The 20,482-nt window shown below is 44.1% G+C and overlaps 1 protein-coding gene across 3 annotated transcripts; it reads left to right on the forward strand.

Moving 5' to 3' along the window:
* The first annotated feature begins 3,446 nt into the window (after nt 1–3,446).
* On the forward strand, nt 3,447–20,195 carry dpy19l1l (dpy-19-like 1, like (H. sapiens)). Of its 3 annotated transcripts, XM_035379869.1 has the most exons (22): nt 3,447–3,837; nt 5,077–5,101; nt 5,211–5,298; nt 5,837–5,974; nt 6,896–7,016; nt 7,885–7,978; nt 8,320–8,377; nt 9,018–9,109; nt 9,584–9,683; nt 9,976–10,053; nt 11,546–11,632; nt 11,771–11,830; nt 12,121–12,201; nt 12,539–12,640; nt 12,919–12,990; nt 13,237–13,313; nt 13,603–13,627; nt 14,796–14,915; nt 15,995–16,169; nt 16,454–16,553; nt 16,747–16,872; nt 16,967–20,195. In XM_035379869.1, exons 1-22 carry the CDS (start codon nt 3,606–3,608, stop codon nt 17,136–17,138), a joined length of 2,223 nt encoding a protein of 740 aa, XP_035235760.1. In that variant the 5' UTR covers nt 3,447–3,605; the 3' UTR covers nt 17,139–20,195. The 3 variants fall into 3 exon arrangements, with proteins under 3 accessions (XP_035235760.1, XP_035235767.1, XP_035235774.1); XM_035379883.1 differs by lacking the exon at nt 3,447–3,837 and having other exon boundaries at nt 5,086–5,101; nt 5,211–5,318; XM_035379876.1 differs by lacking the exons at nt 13,237–13,313; nt 13,603–13,627 and having other exon boundaries at nt 3,448–3,837.
* The last annotated feature ends 287 nt before the right edge of the window (nt 20,196–20,482 follow it).

A 20,482-nucleotide genomic window follows, 5' to 3' on the forward strand; every position in this document is an offset into this window, starting at 1 on the left:
ACTGTACCAATAGTCAGAGGCATCACTAGCTCAATATATAAATAATTCCAACTTAAAACAAATATATAATCAAATACATAGAATCAAGGAACATTCAATTTTGGTTGGAAAGACAGTTGGTTGCACAGCACTAAATGATAAATACTAACATTAATTAAGAGTCCAGTTGGACTAAAAGAAAGAGTCTGAGCGTTGCAATGGTTCAGAATGACATTATTTTTGTGGCAGATGACCTAGAATTTTTTTGTGTGAATAAACGACAACACTTCCTTCCAGTGCCTGGGACATGATGAATGATATAATTCCAGTTATCTCTTAAAATGTGTATTCTCTCTATTACTGAAGAGTGAGATATGAATGACTGCCAATCTCTTTCAAGTTGCCCTCACATCCTCATAAATTTGAAAGAAGTCGTATTTTGAGGATGCACTGTATAGCTCTGCCATAATCATGAAAACAAAGACCCAGGGATCCAAACAGACTCTGAGGTCCAGGGTCATGTGACCTAGCAAACAGCCACTCTTGGCCCCAGCCTTTTTTAAACAAATGAGCCATTGTATATTTGTTCATACCTCCCCTTTCAATATAATTTTCAAATTACAAAATTCAAAATTTTTCTGCGCTGGTATCATTCCGCCATTAACAGGCTCCTGCTGTAATTCATCAGCCTGTTCCCATGGCCAGGGTTTGTGAAAGAGCTCGTGGCTCAGGCACAGGGGCTAACAGTAGAGAAAAGGTCCTATGAAGTCTACTACAGTGGCACGATCTTGCACAAACCCAAATGTCAATAGAAATCTGACTTCTGATAAGGTCCTCCAACCTTGACCACTGCTGTAACCTAATTTGCACAGTTACTTAGAGGCCCTTTAACGAAATGAAAACCCAATAATGCCACTGCCATGAATAATTAATTGTACGTGTACAATGTACTAAACAAAATCTATCTTCATTTGATTAGAGGTTTTCTCGAGACTCTGAAGTACATCACGTCTCCCTTATTTCCGTCTTACTTCCATATCTCTCTCTGCACATCAATTGTTTTTTTTTTTTTGTTTTCTTTTTTTTTGGGGGGGGGGGGGTGTCAGGTACAAGGGGAATGGGGGAGGGATGAAGCATAATTACTGCAGATTTAACCTTCCTGGCCAATACTAGAAAACTACACGTGGCCTCCTTGGTGACATCAGACATGTTTTTTTTAATAAAGTGGATCTGAAGGCCTTGCTGCTTCACATGGAAGAGGCTTTGAATTAAACAAAATGACCCTTGTCAAAATCACAGACCGGATATAATTTGGCGTTCAAAGAAAGAGAGCAGGTTATGGAAAACCATGAGGACAAGGTTTGGTCATATGCTAATCCAAAAGATAGCGACATGCACGGCTTTCCTCTTGTCTGGTGCTGGAGAAAAAAGGTCTGTAGCATCAAAATCTCTGAAGGAGGCACTCAGATATTTTGCTAATATGATAAAACATTTAAAATAACCATCACTTGATATTCGGCTTTTTAAATATTAACGATGAAATGTTTGATTTACAGCACATTTAAGACTTTCGTTTCAAATAAAAGTACAAAATATTAATGGACTGTAATAAATAAGACGTGTGGTATTGCACACACTACGCCAAGCTAATACACGCATAAGCAGATTCAGCCAGCCTTTTTGGAACCATTTGCTATAGTCAGATGAGACCAAAAATGAGCCTTTAGGACAGCAGGTTTGGCATTCTGCTTACAGTATGTTCAATGGGACATCATATTTGTGCTGAGAATATGGTGGCAGATCTTGGTGGTGGTAATGTTATAGGTTTGAAATGCATCTTATAAGTCCTGTCAATTAAACCACGCCAATGGAACAATGAACTTCTTCCAGAAGCTAAAACTTGGCCACAAATTATTCCGCCAGACAATGCTCCCAAGCAAAATCAACCAATGGTTATCAGACAACAAAATTATTGGTTAATTATTTTAATTTTTATCTCACTCCCTAGACTTGAACCCAATGGAAAACATGCGGTTTTGGGCTGTCCATACGTTTCTTTGGAAAGTAAAAATATAATTTGCTAAAAAAAACTTTTTTCTGAACAATACATGGCGCTTCTATATTAAAGTAACACCATGTCTATGGTGCTTTTATAATCCAATCAGAGAGCAGAGTAACTCCAAAAGCTGAATCCAGAGAACTGTAGATTGAGAGAGCATTCTTTATTCTATTTTTATCAAATTAAAATAACTTAATATTATATGCTTTATATAAATTAACATATCTATCACATTTTTAGAATAGACGTGTAGTTTATAACAAAGATATAAAAAATAATTAACTCATAAAAATAAACATGAATTTGTAAGCAAATTGTTTGTCTTGGAGATAGCTCTTTTCTGCCATCTAGTGTGTACTTTTCAAACTGTGTTTGAATATGTTTGAATGAGTTAGACATGTATGCTATAAAGCATCTTTACCACAGTAACAAAGGTCTAATACTCAGTTTGCTCCAAACTATGACAAAGCAAACAAACCTCTGTTAACATCTGGATCAATGAAAAATATTAGCTGAAATGTCTTCTATTGTACAGATAAACATTCAGCTTAATTTGCCTAATCTCAAAATTCATAGACAAATTTGTATTCCTCAATCATTGGTATTTTTATTGGGAAATAAAAGATAACTTATCTTACAGAGATATTCACTTGCTGATTTACCATGGTCACTATATAATTATTGATTATTATTACAACTATACTGAATTATTATGCAGAATAGACCATTATGCTGAATAGATGGTCGCCTCTTCCATCAGAAGAAAGTAAAGAAATGAGACAAATTATAACTTCTGAATACACACCTGCACATGCATGCATGCATACCGGTGCGCGCGCGCGCACACACACACACACACACACACACACACACAGGCAATGTCCTTGGACTGGGCATAGCAAATCCAAAGTCAGTTATGTATATATCCTAGAGTTGTTGTTGTTGTTGATGTTATCTCAAAGAGTATAAATTACCTATGATTCCTACAACATTAAGTAAAGTTACAATATCCAGAAGATAAATTATCACTTAGTCAAGGTAACATGAACATATAACAATGGTGGTCATTGTGTGAGTTCCAGACAACTGGGAAAAATCAGTCTAATACAGGAAATATCTAAAACGCAGACACTGTGCATGTTTTTGTAAATTGTCGACAGAAAATGGAACTCAGAAAAACATATTGCGTCACTAGCAAGCAGTTTAGTTCAGGGTTATTTCTTGTAATTATACGTTGAAAATGTAGCTAAATATTCAGCTTGCTAACTGGCAATCACCACGGATGACAAGGACGAATAGAATCGAGCAGCATGACCTGGGCGGTGATGATGCTGCTACTAAATAGGACTTACGAGTTTCCATGGTTACTATTGCCTGAAGTGCTCAGTAAGTCCGGCAGGGGGCAGAATGCGTTCCTCATTTATGCAGCTAATTTGGTCCACGAAGCAACAGAACCCTCAAACACATTTTGAGGGAACGGACGTTGGATGTACTAGCGACTGTTTGCTCCACTCGGGCTGTACAAATTGTATATTCCAATTGCTTCCCACATTTCGAGTATGAAAACATGGCGGTAAAAAGCAGAAAGCAAGGCGTCCGAGATCAGCCACAGCAGAGAACAGACCGAGAGAAAAGTCAATTTGTGCCAGCTCAGAACACCGGCAAAGCCAAGCGACCGGGCAAAGAAAACAGCTTGCTTCAGAATAAAAACGGACTATTTCCCGGAACTGTATTCATAAGAAACAAACTGGGCCTTGGCCCGACAGTTTTTATTAAAATCGGATTCAGCGTTATTTTGGGTAAGGGACGCTGCTTTGTCTTGATGTCCAGCTATCAAGTTAACGTTAGCTAGTGTGAAAACTAAAAGCACTCTAGCCACGGTCGCCAGTAGCTTCTAAGTAGTGTGCAGTGTGCTAATGCTAACAGCTTTGATGTGTACGTTTCCTTTAGGTCATAATATATCTGGGATCTTTTGCCATGTCTTTGCGATACACTGGACAGCAAACCTCATATTAACCTTAACGTGCCACATTACCTAACCAGCTAGCTAACTGTCGAATACTACCTAACGTAACTTAACATAGTTTGACTCCCGCACTTAAAAGCTTAGATTAGTTTACGTGGGTACCGCTAGCTAGCTAGTGTAGTGCTGATGTAACAAGGCTAGTGTTGTTTCCACCCATGCTACTCAAACATAACCGTTAGCTTACCGAAGGTTAGCTGCCCAAAGTAGCATACAAGAGGCTTGCTATCTGTTGTTAGCAAGTACAACTACAGTATGTAGCAACGTGGCTAATTGCTAACGCTTGAAAGAAATAGCTACCAAACGGGTGGTCACCACTCGTGAGACATTTGTCTGTGTGCTATCTTAAGTGCGGACGAAGCTGACTTCAGTAACGTTAATGTTGTCTAATACTAGCTAACTGCATATTCCAGGCAGGTTGCATGTAGTACTAGCTATCTGTGTGATGTTAATTCCATCCTAACCAAGATTGCTAGGTAAATGGCAACCTGAACTAGCTAACACACAGCAAGCTAAGTTCGCTATTCCGTGTAAAGTCTGATTGCAGACTCGCTGGATAGCGACAGCGTGATTGCGTGAATATTATTTATGGTAATTTGCGTAACGCCGTTAAGTAGTCGTATTATTAATATTGCTATTACACGGTAATTATCAATCAAAGCGATTCTTACTTTAATAATTGCTCCTAATTTGACTGCCTTGCTAAGTGACATTATGAAAGAATTGATTCACAGTCATTATAAATGACAGTACAGCTAATCGAACTCGTTCTTTAACATAGAGCGCTGTGTAATTGATGTTTCAAAGTGAAAACTTATGATGAATGTCATTAGGCAGGGAATTTACTGTTTATTGCACTTGTTGTCACTACAAAACTGTTGCAAACGTCATTCTAGCTGTTCATGTTGGGCAAGTACTGTTATTGACCCGAGACAAGTATTCTCTGTTTGCTTAGGACACAAAAAATGGATCAATACTAGCTTTTAATCAGCTAATATTCTTGTTTAACTTACAGCTGCTGTGGCGGGTATTATACATTGGTAAGTACAGTATACCACGACCGGTTTACACACCATAACGTTAATTAAAATGTACGTATTGTGCATCTTCACCACTTCGAGGCATTGAATAATCATTGTTTTTGATTAGGTACCATCTTTATTACCTTTTTGAGAATGACAGACATTTTTCACACTTGTCGACGTTGGAAAAGGAGATGGCATTTCGAACAGAAATGGTAAGGAGCTGGGGAAGAATGTAAGTAAGCTTTGTCAAACTAACATCGATAATTCATATTATTTATATTAAGGGGACATGCAAAGTGATTTTTTTTATCCCATAATGTTTTTTTGTTTGAACTTGTGACTAGAAGACATGTTTATATGGAGGATGAAAAATCATATGTTGGTGGCAACATATGTTTATTTCTCTTTGTACTCTCTTTGTCTTAAGTTCATTGACAATATGGTGTCATGGTGACATGGGGAACCAAGTTATGTCTCCACCCCAGAACAGTGGCTTATCCACATAGCTACAGGGCTGGTAGCATAACAAACTATTTTTAATGCTCTTCCTGGCAATGTCACACTACCTCAGACACATGATTTCTACTCTGCACGTATACTCAACCATAACCGCCTACATTTAACAGCTCAGCATTGCCTCCTAAGCAGTTCAGTTTCACGTGCAAACCAAGAAGTGCATTGTTTGCACCCATCATCATCATCATTGTTTTATACTGAAGGGAAACATTCAAACTCCTTTCTCTGTTGCAGGGTCTTTATTACTCCTATTTTAAGACCATTATTGAAGCTCCATCTTTCCTGAACGGGCTGGTTTTGATAATGAACGATCGCCTAACAGAATACCCCCTGGTTATCAACACCCTGAAGAGGTTCAATCTGTACCCAGAGGTGGGCACCATATTCCTCATGAAGCATTTGCCAGTTTTTCCCCTGGTGACTCTGCTCTGTCATATCCATTGTGATTCTCTAACAGCGCTACAAAGAGAACATGAGTAGGCCTATAGTTTTAAATGTGATGCCACTGTGGTGACAGAGGTGGCTCTTAAGGGACTAACGGGTATGTGAAAGAAAAAATAACATTATCTGCTGCTAAATAACTTCTCTTCACTATTGTTTTGCTAGTTTGTGGTTTTGGTTATATTTCTAAATGTGGCTAGACCTATAGCCTATCAAGACTTTCCGCTGTTCCTTTCAGGGTCCTTTAATGCATGCTTCCTATAAACAGCCTGACTGCACAAGTGATATCATTGGCATCAGTTACAGGCCATTTTGTTGCTGACTCGTATCTTCAGTATCGGTGAATTATAGCCCCTTGATTTGGCAAGAGAAGGGATACAATCCAAGAGGAGTAAAGAGCCAGCCGATGGACTGTTTCAAATCACTATTTTAAATGGATCACTCATTATCAATGGATCACTGGTATCATTAATTCTAGTTGTCTAAGATGGAGCTCAGGTTTTGACTGTGATAGAATATGCTTTCTAAGAGTTGAATCATTGGCTCATAATTGCCTTGATTTGAATCTGCATGTTGGAGGAAGTGTAATTGATGTTATTGTTCTCTTCAGTTCCGAGGGGAAGGGTAGAGTCGTATCTCTTGCTGTGAGGGAAATCTATCGTGCAGTATAAGAGGAAGAAAGGGGGAGAAACGTGTCTCCCAGACGGTCTTTTTTTTGTGGGTTGATTCTCCCACACGGGGAGAAGTAACTTTCTCACCAAACATTATTGAAGCTGCCGTATTCCGTCCTCTCTCGGTAATCCCCTCTTCAGTGTGTAATCCCCCTGCACCCCCTCCCGCCCATCTCCGCAGGTGGTACTGGCCAGCTGGTACAGAATCTACACAGGTATAATGGACTTCTTCGGGGTGACCACCAAGATGTGCTGGTCGGTCAACAGGGGGGAGGGCCTGACTCCGGTCGACAGCTGTGAAGGTACAAAAGCAATCCTGTTTACTGTGGAGATGCCCTCATTCCTCTCTCTCCGCTCCCGAACGCTGTGCCGCAGCCAGGCGCTGCTTTGGTACACATGCCAATTCTCTCCTCCCTTTGTCCTCAAGGAATTTCCACAGATGCACCTTTCCTACCATTTCATTCCAGAGACAGTCATTCAGTCTGATCTGTTAAATGTTACTTTTGTGTTCATGCAATACTTTTTTGACTGCACAGTATTTTTTAAAAACCCTCAACATTATGGTTCAGAATAAGTATCTTTGAATGATCTTTTATGTTTTTCCATAGTGTTAATGAGAACTCTTCCCCTTTTCACAAGCTTCATTTTCTTTTCTGCACAGTGAAAAATGTGCGAAAGCACATTAACTTAAAATAACTCCAAGGTGCTAATATAACACGCTGAGAATTTACATCTTTATAAGTCTGTTCCCTTTTTGGGATGACACAGAACAGAAAGGTCAAAATGGCATCATGCCATGGATTATGTACTTGTGAAGTTGTGACTAATTACTGCATTTTTTAAAATAAGCTAAAACATGCTAAAAAATGCTTGAGTGCTATTAGTGAGCCCTTAGGCCTGATCCTCTTTAAGCTGAAGTGTGCTTTATTTAAAGTCCTTCGCATAAATTTTTAAAAATATTCTGTTCTGTGTCCTTACATAATGGACCTCCGTCTCAGCGACCTCTACATGTATGATGCTTTGTAGGAAAACAGCAATGCTTGAACATTCCTTGGTTCCAGGTTCAGTACGAATGACTTTGCTGGAAGAATGAATACTAGTATCAGTTTGTTAAGCGATTCAGTTGCGAATCATCCTCACCACGTCTCTGTTTGGTGATCTCCCCAACAGGTATGGGAGACCCCGCCTACTTTTACGTGACCTTCGTCTTTCTACTGAACGGGCTCATGATGAGCCTGTTTTTCGTGTATGGGGCATATTTAAGGTAAGCCTGTTGTCTGGGATCACTACTCTGTGGATAAGCATGACTTGTGTCCACTTTGAGGAGAGAGTAGTTTAAGAACAAATCAGTAGTGAGCATAGAACAGGGGCAAATAAACCGAAGGTGGTGTGAGCCTTCAGACTTTGCTGCTTCTAGCATGCAACTGCTGTTCCAGCCTATTTATCATTTCTGAGTGGCGAGTGAAAGAAATGTGAGAATTGTAGACGTTGTCACAGCTTTTAATCTAGCTATAGTCATCACTCACCCGGCTTTTTTTAAACCTCAGGCTTGATCTGTCACTGATAAAATGGTAGTCAGCGCTGTCTCTCTTCCTGCCTTTCCAGTGGCAGTCGACTCGGGGGCGTGGTCACAGTCCTCTGCTTCTTCTTCAACCACGGAGAGGTGAATGGTGGAAACTGGCGCTGCGGTGTTGTGCATTGTTCTCTGTGTGAGATGGGTCCAGCCCTTACACAGCAGCGGTGGTTTTTCCCTATCTGGGTCTGACAGGCTGCCTCCGTGCCCGAGCCCTTCTCCATTAAAGATAAATAGGCTGACATTTCAGCATTGCATTAGGGCTCAGAAATGCACAGACGCCCTGTAGAGTTTTTTTTTTTTTTGTCAACAGTGTTCACTTAGACTCTGGCATTGAATGCAGCTGTATGTTATTTCTCTCTGTTTAGTTGCTATATTTATATTATAATAAAAATAAAGATGTACATTATGATAAAAATCACACCATATTTTATATCACAAAATCTAGCACTGCAATGAAATGGCTGTCTTACCTCTGTACACATGCATATATGTATGATAGGCACACACATCTCTCTCTCTCTCTCTCTCTCTCTCTCTCTCTCTCTCTCTCTCTCTCTCTCTCTCTCTCTCTCTCTCTCTCTCTCTCTCTCTCTCTCTCTCTCTCTCTCTCTCTCTCTCTCTCTCTCTCTCTCTCTCTCTCTCTCTCTCTCTCTCTCTCTCTCTCTCTCTCTCTCTCTCTCTCTCTCTCTCTCTCTCTCTCTCTCTCTCTCTCTCTCTCTCTGGGTAGAGCACTCGAGTCATGTGGACACCTCCATTGCGTGAGAGCTTCTCCTACCCCTTCCTGGTGCTGCAGATGCTGCTGGTGACCCACATCCTCCGGTAGGGGAAGATCAGGGCTGTTGGACAGAGCAGGGTCTGCCTCTCTTCCTGTGGGGAAGGGGCTCTCTTCCATATCGGCCATATAGCGCATTATACCAGCAGCAAATGCGGCTTAAATCCTCAAACTGGACCAACGGGGGACACCCTGTTCTCAGAGTAGGGCATTTCAGTACAGGAAGTACAACTCTCCATCCACATCCTGTCAACTTCCTGCCCCTAGCTGACTGATCAGTGTGTGATGGACCCCCTCCACACACTGAACATTAGGCACAAGGTTACACATTAACAGCAGCTCTTCCCTTCTCTGACCTGCACCTTTTTGAAATGGCTAAATTACGTATATTAATGAGTGGCTCCCCTAAGTACTTGTGCTGCAGTACCTTTGCTTTACCATCAGATGTCACTAGTGAGAGTCTGTGAGAGAAGCTGCAGCCCCTGAGGTGTGCCCGTGTGTGTCTTTATGCATTTGAACAGGAGCAGGAGCCCGGGACGAAAGGCATTCTTTGCGCTCGGAATCTCCAATGTCTTTTTCGTGCTGCCATGGCAATTTGCCCAGTTTGTTTTACTCACACAGGTAAGAGGGAGAGGGCAAAGGTACTGAAGGTCAGCATCCCATGCACGCACGCTACCTCCCACATGCTTTCCTGGCAGTGGGACTGCATCAGCCTGGCCTTGGTCATTCATAACAAAAGTGTTTTGAGAGCAAAGATTTAAGTGTATCCATAGGCCAGATGCAAAATGTAAATATAAATGTGCTGCAGTATGGATGAAAAATCAAGGAAGAGAAAAAAAATAAAGTCATGTCAGATTTTCACTTAAGGGAATATTCTTTTATGTAAAGACTGATTGCAGTTCTCTCATTTCAGATTGCCTCATTGTTTGCCTCTTACATTTTGGGGTACCTTACCCCAGCCAGGATGCAGTCCCTCTTGGTCACCCACATGGTAAGGATCTTTAGTGATGCCATCCTGCCCTGTTAGTGAACAGTGTTAGCAAAATGTGTCTGTGCAAATGATGAGCTTTTCTATAGAGAAGCAGACAAACACTGAGCTATTTTCTAGAGAAGTAGACAAAAGCTCTTCTCCAGAAATGCAGACAAATGCTGAGCTCTTATCCAGAAAAGCAGACACTGAGCTCTTCTCCAGAAAGGCAGACAAACACTGAGCTCTTCTCCAGAAAAGCAGACAAACGCTGAGCTCTTCTCCAGAAAAGCAGACAAACGCTGAGCTCTTCTCCAGAGAAGCAGACACTGAGCTCTTCTCCAGAAAAGCAGACAAACACTGAGCACTTCTCCTGAGAAGCAGACAAACGCTGAGCTCTTCTCCAGAGAAGCAGACAAACGCTGAGCCCTTCTCCAGAGCAGCAGACAAACGCTGAGCCCTTCTCCAGAGCAGCAGACAAACGCTGAGCCCTTCTCCAGAGCAGCAGACAAACGCAGAGCCCTTCTCCAGAGCAGCAGACAAACGCTGAGCCCTTCTCCAGAGCAGCAGACAAATGCTGAGCTCTTCTCCAGAGAAGCAGACAAACGCAGAGCTCTTCTCCAGAGCAGCAGACAAACGCTGAGCCCTTCTCCAGAGTAGCAGACAAACGCTGAGCCCTTCTCCAGAGCAGCAGACAAACGCTGAGCCCTTCTCCAGAGCAGCAGACAAACGCAGAGCCCTTCTCCAGAGCAGCAGACAAACGCTGAGCCCTTCTCCAGAGCAGCAGACAAACGCTGAGCCCTTCTCCAGAGAAGCAGACAAACGCTGAGCCCTTCTCCAGAGAAGCAGACAAACGCTGAGCCATTCTCCAGAGAAGCAGACAAATGCTGAGCCCTTCTCCAGAGCAGCAGACAAACGCTGAGCCCTTCTCCAGAGAAGCAGACAAACGCTGAGCCCTTCTCCAGAGAAGCAGACAAACGCTGAGCCCTTCTCCAGAGAAGCAGACAAACGCTGAGCCCTTCTCCAGAGAAGCAGACAAACGCAGAGCCGATTGCTTGCCAGCTCTGTGGCACTCGACGGCCGCGGCAGAGGGGAAGAGTGTGTGGGTGTGTTAAGCAAATTCAGCCCACGCCCGTCGCCAAGAGGAAGCAGGGGACTTTCGGCAGCCAGATTGCTCCAGCATCTGCACTGCTCAGCCCGTGGAGCCGCACGCGCTCAGCTCACACAAAGCGGAGCTGCGTAGCGCAGGTCGTGTAGCAGCTGAAGGAAAGCAGCGCCGCTGTGAATAAATCATGCTCTCTACTGGGTCTGAGGAGTAAAAATAGGCTGGCGAGCATCATCTCTTCACTAGCCTCAGATTTATCAGTGACCCACTTTTAAATCCCCTCTTTGTGTAACGTACGATTACGAACGCATGCATCGTGTTTTTCTGTGCCGCACGTTTAAGAAAGTGGGAGGAAGCGTGTTGTTGACTCAACACTGTGGATTGGGGGTCTTTTGTTTTGTCTCTCTCCAGGCCTCGTTGGGGGTCTGCTTCGTGCTCATGTTTGGGAATTCGATGCTTCTGACATCGTTCTACGCCTCCTCGCTGGTCTCTATTTGGGTGAGTGGAGCATGTTGTCGGATGCCGAACTCCCGCTGATTGGCATTAACAGACGATTCATGCTGTGTGCAGTGATGAGGTAAAATGGAGTGATGATTGCGTCGAGTGCTTCTCCCACAAATGATTTTTTTTTTTCAGGGGATAATCGCTTTCAGGGACATAATTGGCAGGCTCTGCAAACCAGGAGTCATTACATGGGTAAAGAGAGACTTTTTGCTCTCCCATCAGCAATATCGCCTTTCTAAGAAAATGGGGATTAGAATTTCTTGGTTCAGTTTTGTTTTAAGTGGAAAACCTAGCTGGAAAAAAATGGAGAACTATGTTAAACGCAGGTCAAAAAAAGCTGGTGTTAGCTGAACAAATTAATAAAAATTGCAATCAGCAGATGACGTTTTTGAGGTGGTATTTATCATGTGCAGTTTCAATCATAAACGCTCAGTTGAGGCTTGTCTTCTTATTGCACGATGCCTTGTGCTTTGATTGCTCAGGTCATGCAGAGTCTTGCATGGGTGGGCTCCACAGTCACTCTCAAATTCCTGATGTCCGCCATTTTTGGAGCGTCAGACGACGTGAGTAAATCCCACAGATAAGTTCCCTAGCATTTCGGCAAAAATTCAGCTCCAAGCGATGCCCCGAACACCCTTGTCTTTTGAACGTCACGTAATGATTCCAGTTGTAAATCTGCGAGCGTTTGGCTGTCCTGGAAATCCAGTCTTTTACCCTGTCTGAACACTATAAGGGAGTCTGTGCTCTGTCACTTCCCCACCCCCACGTCTGCCCCCCCCCCACCCCCCACCCCCCAAAAGGTTCCCTGAGGCCACAGATTAATCATGCCTTCATTTCCAAAGGTGGCGCATTGACTTGCTGTGTTGATTGATGGATTGATTGTGTGCACCCCCTCCCCAGGCCCACATAAGCAGCCTGATCAAGTCCAAGTTCAGCAGCTACAGGGACTTTGACACCATGATGTACACGTGCGCCGCCGAGTTCGACTTCATGGAGCTGGAGGTAGGCCGTGGTTTTCAGAAACTTCTAGCTGGTGAAATGTTTCCCCGCAAACCGCAGCAAACCAGCTCGACCTACTTTTCTCGCATAGTTATGCGTGGAAAACGATCTGCTTTTATCAAGGTGGTGTTTATCCCTTCCAGCGATTATTATAGTCCCAATTCTCAAAAAGGTCACAAAAGTAATTTCACAGTGAAATTGAAATGTTTATTTGTCTGGATTTTATGCATCACTGCATGTTTTTTACATTCTAAATGGGTACAATGATGCTCTATTTCCAGACTCTCCTGAAGTACATAAAGACCTTACTGCTACCTGTCAACCTGCTTGTCCTCACAGTCATCGCTGTGAAGGTGATACTTTTTATTTTACTGTCCTCTCTTAATTATGTGTCAGAATTGGAGATTTTAAGTGATTGTGTCGGTTCTGACATCAAAGCAATAAGCTAATAGCGGCAGTTGGGATTCAGTTGGGAGGTTTGGCAGATAGAAGGCAGTTTATACGGGCAGGTTAGGAGAGGGCTGTGGAGTGGAATCGGCTCAAAGTATTATTTGTGTGCGTATGAATGCTCTTTGTTGCCTGTGCTTCCCCTTCTCCAGACAATGCAGGACATTTGGAGGTTTTTAAGACGGGGTGAAATGAGCCCCCCCAAGCCCGAGCAGGATGCTTCTGAACAGTAAGGGCTTCTTTTCTGGGCATCTGTAGCAGCTAGCATCCACCTGCCGCCGCTGGGTTTGGTGTTTGCTGCTTTGGTAACCGAACATAATGAAGCGTGAAATTAGATTTTGCACAGCGCGTTTGGTAGAATAATTGTGTTTTCTTAAATATAGCTGCGGACATTGAGTCGTTCCAAGTTCTCTGCGTGAAGCCGGAATGTACGGAAGTTGGTAACACTGAGCTGAATGTGCTTTCTCGGTGCTGCTCTCCCTATCCCTCTCTCACTGCCTCTCTTCCTCCTGTTCCAGCACTGCACTGTTTGCAAACGGAGAGGTAAGCCCTTTACCCGTACTCCCCGCAAACATGGCCACGGTTCCAGTACAGTAGAGGTGCCAAGCTCAATCATACCAAGGCCCGTGTAGAGAACTGTCAATCAAATCAAGAGCCAGATGTGTAGTGCTATTCTGGAATGCGATGGCTAGCCTTTTCTGATCAACACTAGTAGCAGCAAACAATAGTAAAATATAAATGATTCCTTTTTCTTTTACAAAAATACTTAACTCATACGCATATTGAAAGAACAAGGAAGTTGCTCCTGTGCTTTTTGTTGCAGAGGTGCAAGCGACAAACATGCGTCCCATTTAGCGGAAGGAAAAATATGTTTAAAAAAAAGTGTGAAAGCTCAAATTTGCTAGTTGAAGTTTGAATTTGCTAGTTGAGCACAATGTTACAGTGCAAAAACCGGAACTTTGCTTTGCACCTTTGTTGGCCACCCCCTTCCCTCATCAATGCTGCGTAGCATGACCGCGGCACTGCACAGCGCCCCCTGTGTTGCAAATGAATATTGCCACTGACTAAACATCTACACTATCGCGGGACAAATTTAATCTGAATCGATATGCTGGCCGGTTCAGAATTCGTGGGGGCCTTATCTGGCATGCTCTACACTGTGCTTTTAATGTCTGCCTGTGTGCTTTTCCTTTCTGTCCATTGATACCGTATGAAGACATTCGCATATACATTCAACAACACAGTTCAGTCAGCTGGGATTTCTGGGTAACAGAGTCCCTTTTGAGAGCCTTTCCCAAGTATACATCTATTTGAGTTTACTAAAAAATAAATTCAATATGTGTAGGAGAATTCCTATATATAAATATGCATTTACCCGTGCTTGTGTGTATAGATACACTTGTATACGTAAAGTATGTTAGCACTGATTAGTGTGTAGGCATGTGTGAATAAAGTGCAGTTGTATTGTGGGTATAGTCTCAGGCCTGCCGTGGTCGTATTCTGCTTGTGTTTTTGTCTCTCCTTGCCGCAGCGTTCATCTAAGAGATCCGTGATAATCCTCTTCCCTTCAGCAGTCTTCATTGTGTGCATCATTGGCTTATAATGAAGCGTAGTTATTTACTGGCAGCGCAATCCTTCGCTCACCTCTCTCTCTCTCTCATGTCTTTTTCTTTCTCCCGCTCCCTACCCTCCCGCCCCCCCTCTCTCTCAGTTGGTGTATCATTCCCTGCAGCTGGTGGCGTTCGCCGTGCTGGCTGTCCTCATAATGAGACTGAAGCTGTTCCTCACTCCTCACATGTGTGTAATGGCCTCGTTAGTCTGCTCCCGTCAGGTAACGGCATAATGAGCCATTTGGGTGCTTAACGAGCGAGCGCTCCCGGGTTTCTCCTGCGGCTCAAAGTGTTTTCATCAGAAAAGGTCATGCACGGGGCTGCCGGGGAGCTCACCCCGTAAAAGCGCTGTTTGCAGTGCATGAGCGAGCACCTCGGTCTCGGGTCAAATCCCACCCGTGCCAGTGCCTACTGTGGCTGATAGCCCATGAGGGGTGTCGCCCAAGCCATATATGGGGGATTCATTCAGTGGAGATAGCTATGTTTGTTGCTCGAGCGACCCCTGAGCACGCGTATGATTGGGTCTCCTCCACCCTCGGTTGGCTTGTGGCTGCATTGTGAGCAGAAGCAGACGGCTGACACTGCGTCAGAGGAGAACTGTGAGTTGTCTTCACTTTCCCAAGCTGGCAGCAGCACGCTTGTACATAGTTTGTGAATTTTACATTCCAAATAAAGCATCTGAGTGGAGGATGCTGGGATATGTAGGTGCTACAGTCGGTTGAAAGTGATCAGGATGTGGGGTCTAATTGCCAGTGGAGCAAGCTGCCATCTGTGTGGCTCAGAGCGCTTCGGCAGCCCCTTTCATGAGGCAGAATGCGAAAGCGCTCGGCGCTCTCCAGGGACGGCGGTATCGCTCACTGCCAAAGTGCCTAGTTAAGTGCCGCCATTGTGGCTCTCCAGGGCTCATTACCGGCATTATAGTTAATTCTGCAGTGCGTTTAAGGGCTTCTGTTTACCAACTGCGCATGCAGATGTGCTGCAGCACCAGCAATGCATAAAATCTCTCCCTTTCTCTAATGGAGATGCATTCTGCATAACCCCTATGTATCGCATGCTGCAAAATATAGCCTGAAATACACATTGAATCAACAATTTAATGTAGGGAAACTTATAAATCGTAGTTCAGCATTTCAAAATTTTGAAACATTAAATTTGAGTAACTGCTTATTCTGTTCATGTGAACTGGAGTGCTTAGTAGCCTGTGCTGCTGGCACTAATGCTATCTGGTCACATAGCTGGATATGGTGCGGTGGCTCTTGAGTAGTTTCTTAGCCCTGGCTGTGCTCGCTGTCTCTCTCAGCTCTTCGGCTGGATCGGGGAGAAGTACAGACAGCAGCTGCTGGTCTTCGGTCTGCTGTCTCTCATGGCCATACAGGGAGCGGCCAACCTGCAGAACCAGTGGGACATCATGGGAGAATTCAGCAATCTGCCGCAGGAGGAGCTGCTGGAGTGGATCAAGGACAACACCCGGCCGAGTGAGTGACATCATCAGCCTGCGCCTGGAACCTCGTACTGGGAGGCGAGAATATGGAGGGGCGATGTCACGTGCTGTGGTTGGGAGGGGGTCACTTTTACCCGCATGTGCAGTTTAACCTCAGGCTTTCCGAAGTTGAATTGTGGCAGTGGAATTAGAGTACGGAGGTAAGAGTTGGCTCAGGGAGTTTTCACCCTAATGCTAGGAAGTGTTAGAGTAAGTACAGAAGCTCTTATTGCTGGACATGACTGACGAGCACTTGCTCCTGTCGTCTGCCCTCTTCAGATGCGGTGTTTGCTGGCGCCATGCCGACCATGGCCAGCGTGAAGCTGTCGGCCGTCAGGCCCATAGTGAACCACCCGCACTACGAGGACGCGGGACTCAGGCAAGTACTGACTGACTGACTGGGGGGAGGGAGCCCTGCAGGAGGGTCTCTCCCAGCCCCCCCCCCCCCCCCTGCCCATGCTGGCCCCACCCCCAGATGGGTCTGATTGCAGGCTGCTCATTGACCCTGCGTGTGTGCAGGAGGAGCCAGAGGCCGCTCGGTCACTCCTCTGCCTTCTGCGGTCTGGTTTCAGGAAGAGGACCAAGCTGGTGTACGCCATGTACAGCCGCAAGCCAGCCGAGATCGTGAAGAGGAACCTGCTGAGGCTGGGCGTGGACTACTTCATCCTGGAGGACTCGTGGTGCACCAGGCGCTCCAGGTAACGCTCTAGGATTGCGATCCTCTATGGTAGCGTCCTCTGACTGTTTCTCTCACTCTTTTTCTCTCTCTCTCCCTCTCCCGTCTCCCCGCAGGCCTGGCTGCAGTATGCCTGAGATTTGGGACGTGGAGGATCCTCAGAACGCCGGTAAGGTCCCCCTGTGCACCCTGGTGTCCCAGGACCCCCGGCCCCACTTCAGAGCCGTCTTCCAGAACAGTGTTTACAAAGTGCTCCGAGTCCCCAGGGCTGCCAGCCACCACAGATAACAGCAGAGTCCTCCAGGGGCGGTGTTATCTGTGTAGCATCTTGGATTGGCCTCGCGCGCAAAGGCAGCCACAGAAGAGCCTGACGCCCACACTTTGTACTTTGTTGAACTGAGCTGTTGCGTCCCGTTTTAGGTGACCTCACTGTACGTGCAATTCTGTCACTTTGGTTGCTGCTGTTCCCTCAGCCATCTGAGCACCAGGTTCAGCATTTTGCCATTTGAGTGAAAGCCTGTTACTGAGCGTGTCCTTTCCTGGTTTTAGTCACGGTCCATGAGAGAGCTCAAGGGACGGTCAAAGAAAACCTAAGGTCCAAAAATGAATATTAATATATTTGACTCTGTATGTATTAGCTTACTCCCGTAGCGTTTGTTCGTTTTATTTTCCTCAATCAGTACACTCCAGTCAGCTGATGTTCTTTTTGACTTCCATAGGAATGGCCAAGATAGACAAACACAAAAAATACAGGTTTGGAACCAATTCCTCAGCTCCCTTGAACTCAAATGACTTCATTGTCAGGTAAACTCTGAAAACCTGCCACTGTTTCAAGATGAAACACTCCTTTCCTTTTCAGAGTGGGACTCCTGTAGTTTGGCAGCAGTATTGTGTGGGTTATTGCATTCAAGAGGGCTCAGATCAGGACTTTGTGAAGTTCATTGTAGGAGACTTCTTTTTTTAGCTGAGAAAAGTGACTAAACTGGCTGAAGTTGCATAATGTTCGCATATCATGAAAACGCTCAAATGGCAAATGAGGTGAACGTGAAAAATAATAACAGGTTCAAGTTTAGGAAACAAAATGTTTCCAAGTTGTCTAGTGTCACCACTGTCTAATATGGAGTCTGAATAGGAGTTTTACTTGACTAATTGTAAACTGTGGTGAGTATTGGCTCTTAAATGAGCTATTACTCACTGGTAAGTTGTTCATAGATAAAAATATTCTAAACAGTGTTCAGTATGCACAAGCTCTAAAGTAGTATTCACAAATGTTTTACGCCATTCGCTTTGAATAATCGGGTAACTGTTTTGGTTTTGTTTATTTTGAACAGTCAGTACACCATCTGTGTAATGAGTAGCTGAAGACATTACCAATTCATTATGTTTTACTGTAAATCCTTCCTTTTCCTGTCACTGTTACAGTTGCCTTTTGCTGTGTTGGTATGTTTGGCTTGCCCTTGTCCACAGGAAGGTGCTTTTAGTTCCTTTTTGCCAAAGCCAGGGGTTCTTTCTGGTCAGCACATCCATCAGGGGACTGTAACCAATCTGAAGTGATATCTGTGCCCGTGAACTGGAGACTAATCTGTGACTAACTGCCCAGTTATCAGATACCTCAACCTCCACTAGACTCCTGGGAGGAGCTGCTATTGGCTGAATGGTCAGACAGTTGCCAAAGCTTTCCACCTTACGGTCTGCTAAATGGTCATAACCATTTGTAAATGCAAACTTCCTCATTTGCTTTTTATTTTTGCACAGGCAGACCCCAAGCGTAAAATTACTTCTCTTTTTTTAACCACAGGGAGCCAATACAAACCTTCTTAAAATCCTCTGAAAATGTCTGTATGCGTTTGATAGATTCAGCTGCTACTTATGAGGTTGATCAGAATGGACAGGCATCTCCTACTGCGTTGAACAAAGGGAGAAATATTTTGCGGTGGCTCTGGGTTTCATGTTACGGTTATAACGATATTGAAGCTTGCCAGTTTATTTGTAGTGTCATTCTAGTGCTACCAGTTTTCTCTTGTCAAAAAAAAAAAAAAACTGTGTGCGTCATTGTGTTTACATATTGCTACTTGGCTGGATGCCAGACCTCAGCTTCCCTTTTATCAAGATGCATTTAACTGTTGAGTAGAATGCTGCCGAATTGCACAAAAACAAACTGTGAAAAAATGCGCTGAAGGTCAAGCAGGAAGTAGATAAGGGGGGAGGGGCTCCTGAGGCAGAGAGGTGTTCTGGTGAGGAAGTCGTCTCAGTAGCAGCAGTGTAGCGGCTGCGCTGTAATTACTGGGTGATGGACATTGAGCGCATAGCGCTATCTACAGTGTCCCTCTGCGAGTGGCTCACCCTCCAGCCCAGCCCAAATCTGGCCCATGCTAGCTCTGGGATGCTGTTGCTCCTGAAAGACAGAGTACATAGCATGAAATCTCTTAACGAGGTTTTGGCAGCGCCCCTGAGCCGAGTTAGCGCCTCTCCCTTTCTCTATGTTGGAGTGTAGCACTTAGTCTGCATCAGATCAGAGGCCCTGTAATTACAGCTCTGTTACTTCACAGCGTGACCAGCTTTGGGAATAGACTGCTAATGGAGAGCCCCCACCAGAGACCTCATTACAGACCCTCATCTCCCGAACCCTCATACATCCCCTCAGACAGCTCTATCTGGTGTTAAACAGCGGCCATTATAATCAAAACACTGTCCTGTCTTCTGGACGGGATCGCAAGCCCCTGGTTTAATCGCTGACTGATTTTGCAAAAGATATCGAGCTGTCATGTTGTAACTTTTATCTTTGTGAAAGTTTTACTGCCTTTTTAATTTACACATAGAATAAGCTGTTTGATCAGGACTCCTCACACGCGGGGATCGTAGCTCTGTGTACCCGATGGGTTTTGTTCTAGCGATCACCATGCCTGTCCAGCCATCTTTGATTTGAGAAGATCCCTTTAACAAAATGAAGTGTCAAGGCATAATTAGTCGCTCTTTTTTAAATCGGGAAATATGCACGAGTACAGTACTATGTTTGCAGGAGGCTAATTTGAAAGCCTCCGTGCCCAGGAGTCACATCAATTACATGAGGGGGAACAATATTGTTCTGAGTAATTTAGCTGTGTTTGTTTAATATACATTTCTTCTTAGATGGTTAGTTGTGTTTTGTTTTCTGGTTTAGTTTTTCTTCTCTCAGTGCAGGGCGGGGGGGGGGGGGGGTAAATCATCACTCAAACCACTAGGGCTAAATTTTAGTAACACTGCTGTTTATAATCAGGATTTTATGGGAATTTGCCTAGCTTTGTTAACGATATCTTTTCTACACTATCTATTTTGTCTGTATTTGAAATAAAATGTTTTTTCTCATCTTTGTCTGCTTAACTGGAGACTTCCCAAGAGGAGCTTTTGAAAGAGATTGTGAACAAGAACAAAGCCTTGAACTTGATTTTAACATTTAATGGACAGGAGAGATGATAGAGAAAACAGAGATGAAAATAACTACCTTACTCTGTTCCTCACAGCCTGGTCCAGAATTATCAGAACTCAGGTCTGCCACCATTTTATAATGATTTTTCCCACTGGTCTTTTTGGTTTTATTATTAATGGTCTGAGCAACAAAGGTCCTGGAACCCTTCAACCTTTTCTACCATTTT

Source organism: Anguilla anguilla, chromosome 1 (assembly GCF_013347855.1).
Source record: "Anguilla anguilla isolate fAngAng1 chromosome 1, fAngAng1.pri, whole genome shotgun sequence".
Lineage (NCBI taxonomy): Eukaryota > Metazoa > Chordata > Actinopteri > Anguilliformes > Anguillidae > Anguilla > Anguilla anguilla.

Excerpts from the sequence above, each read along its gene's own strand:
- dpy19l1l (XM_035379869.1), top strand. The coding sequence starts at position 3,606 with ATGGCGGTAAAAAGCAGAAAGCAAGGCGTCCGAGATCAGCCACAGCAG. Across the intron at positions 12,202-12,538 it reads TTTTTGGAGCGTCAGACGAC|GCCCACATAAGCAGCCTGAT; the intron begins GTGAGTAAATCC and ends CCCCCTCCCCAG. Across the intron at positions 14,916-15,994 it reads CGTTAGTCTGCTCCCGTCAG|CTCTTCGGCTGGATCGGGGA; the intron begins GTAACGGCATAA and ends TGTCTCTCTCAG.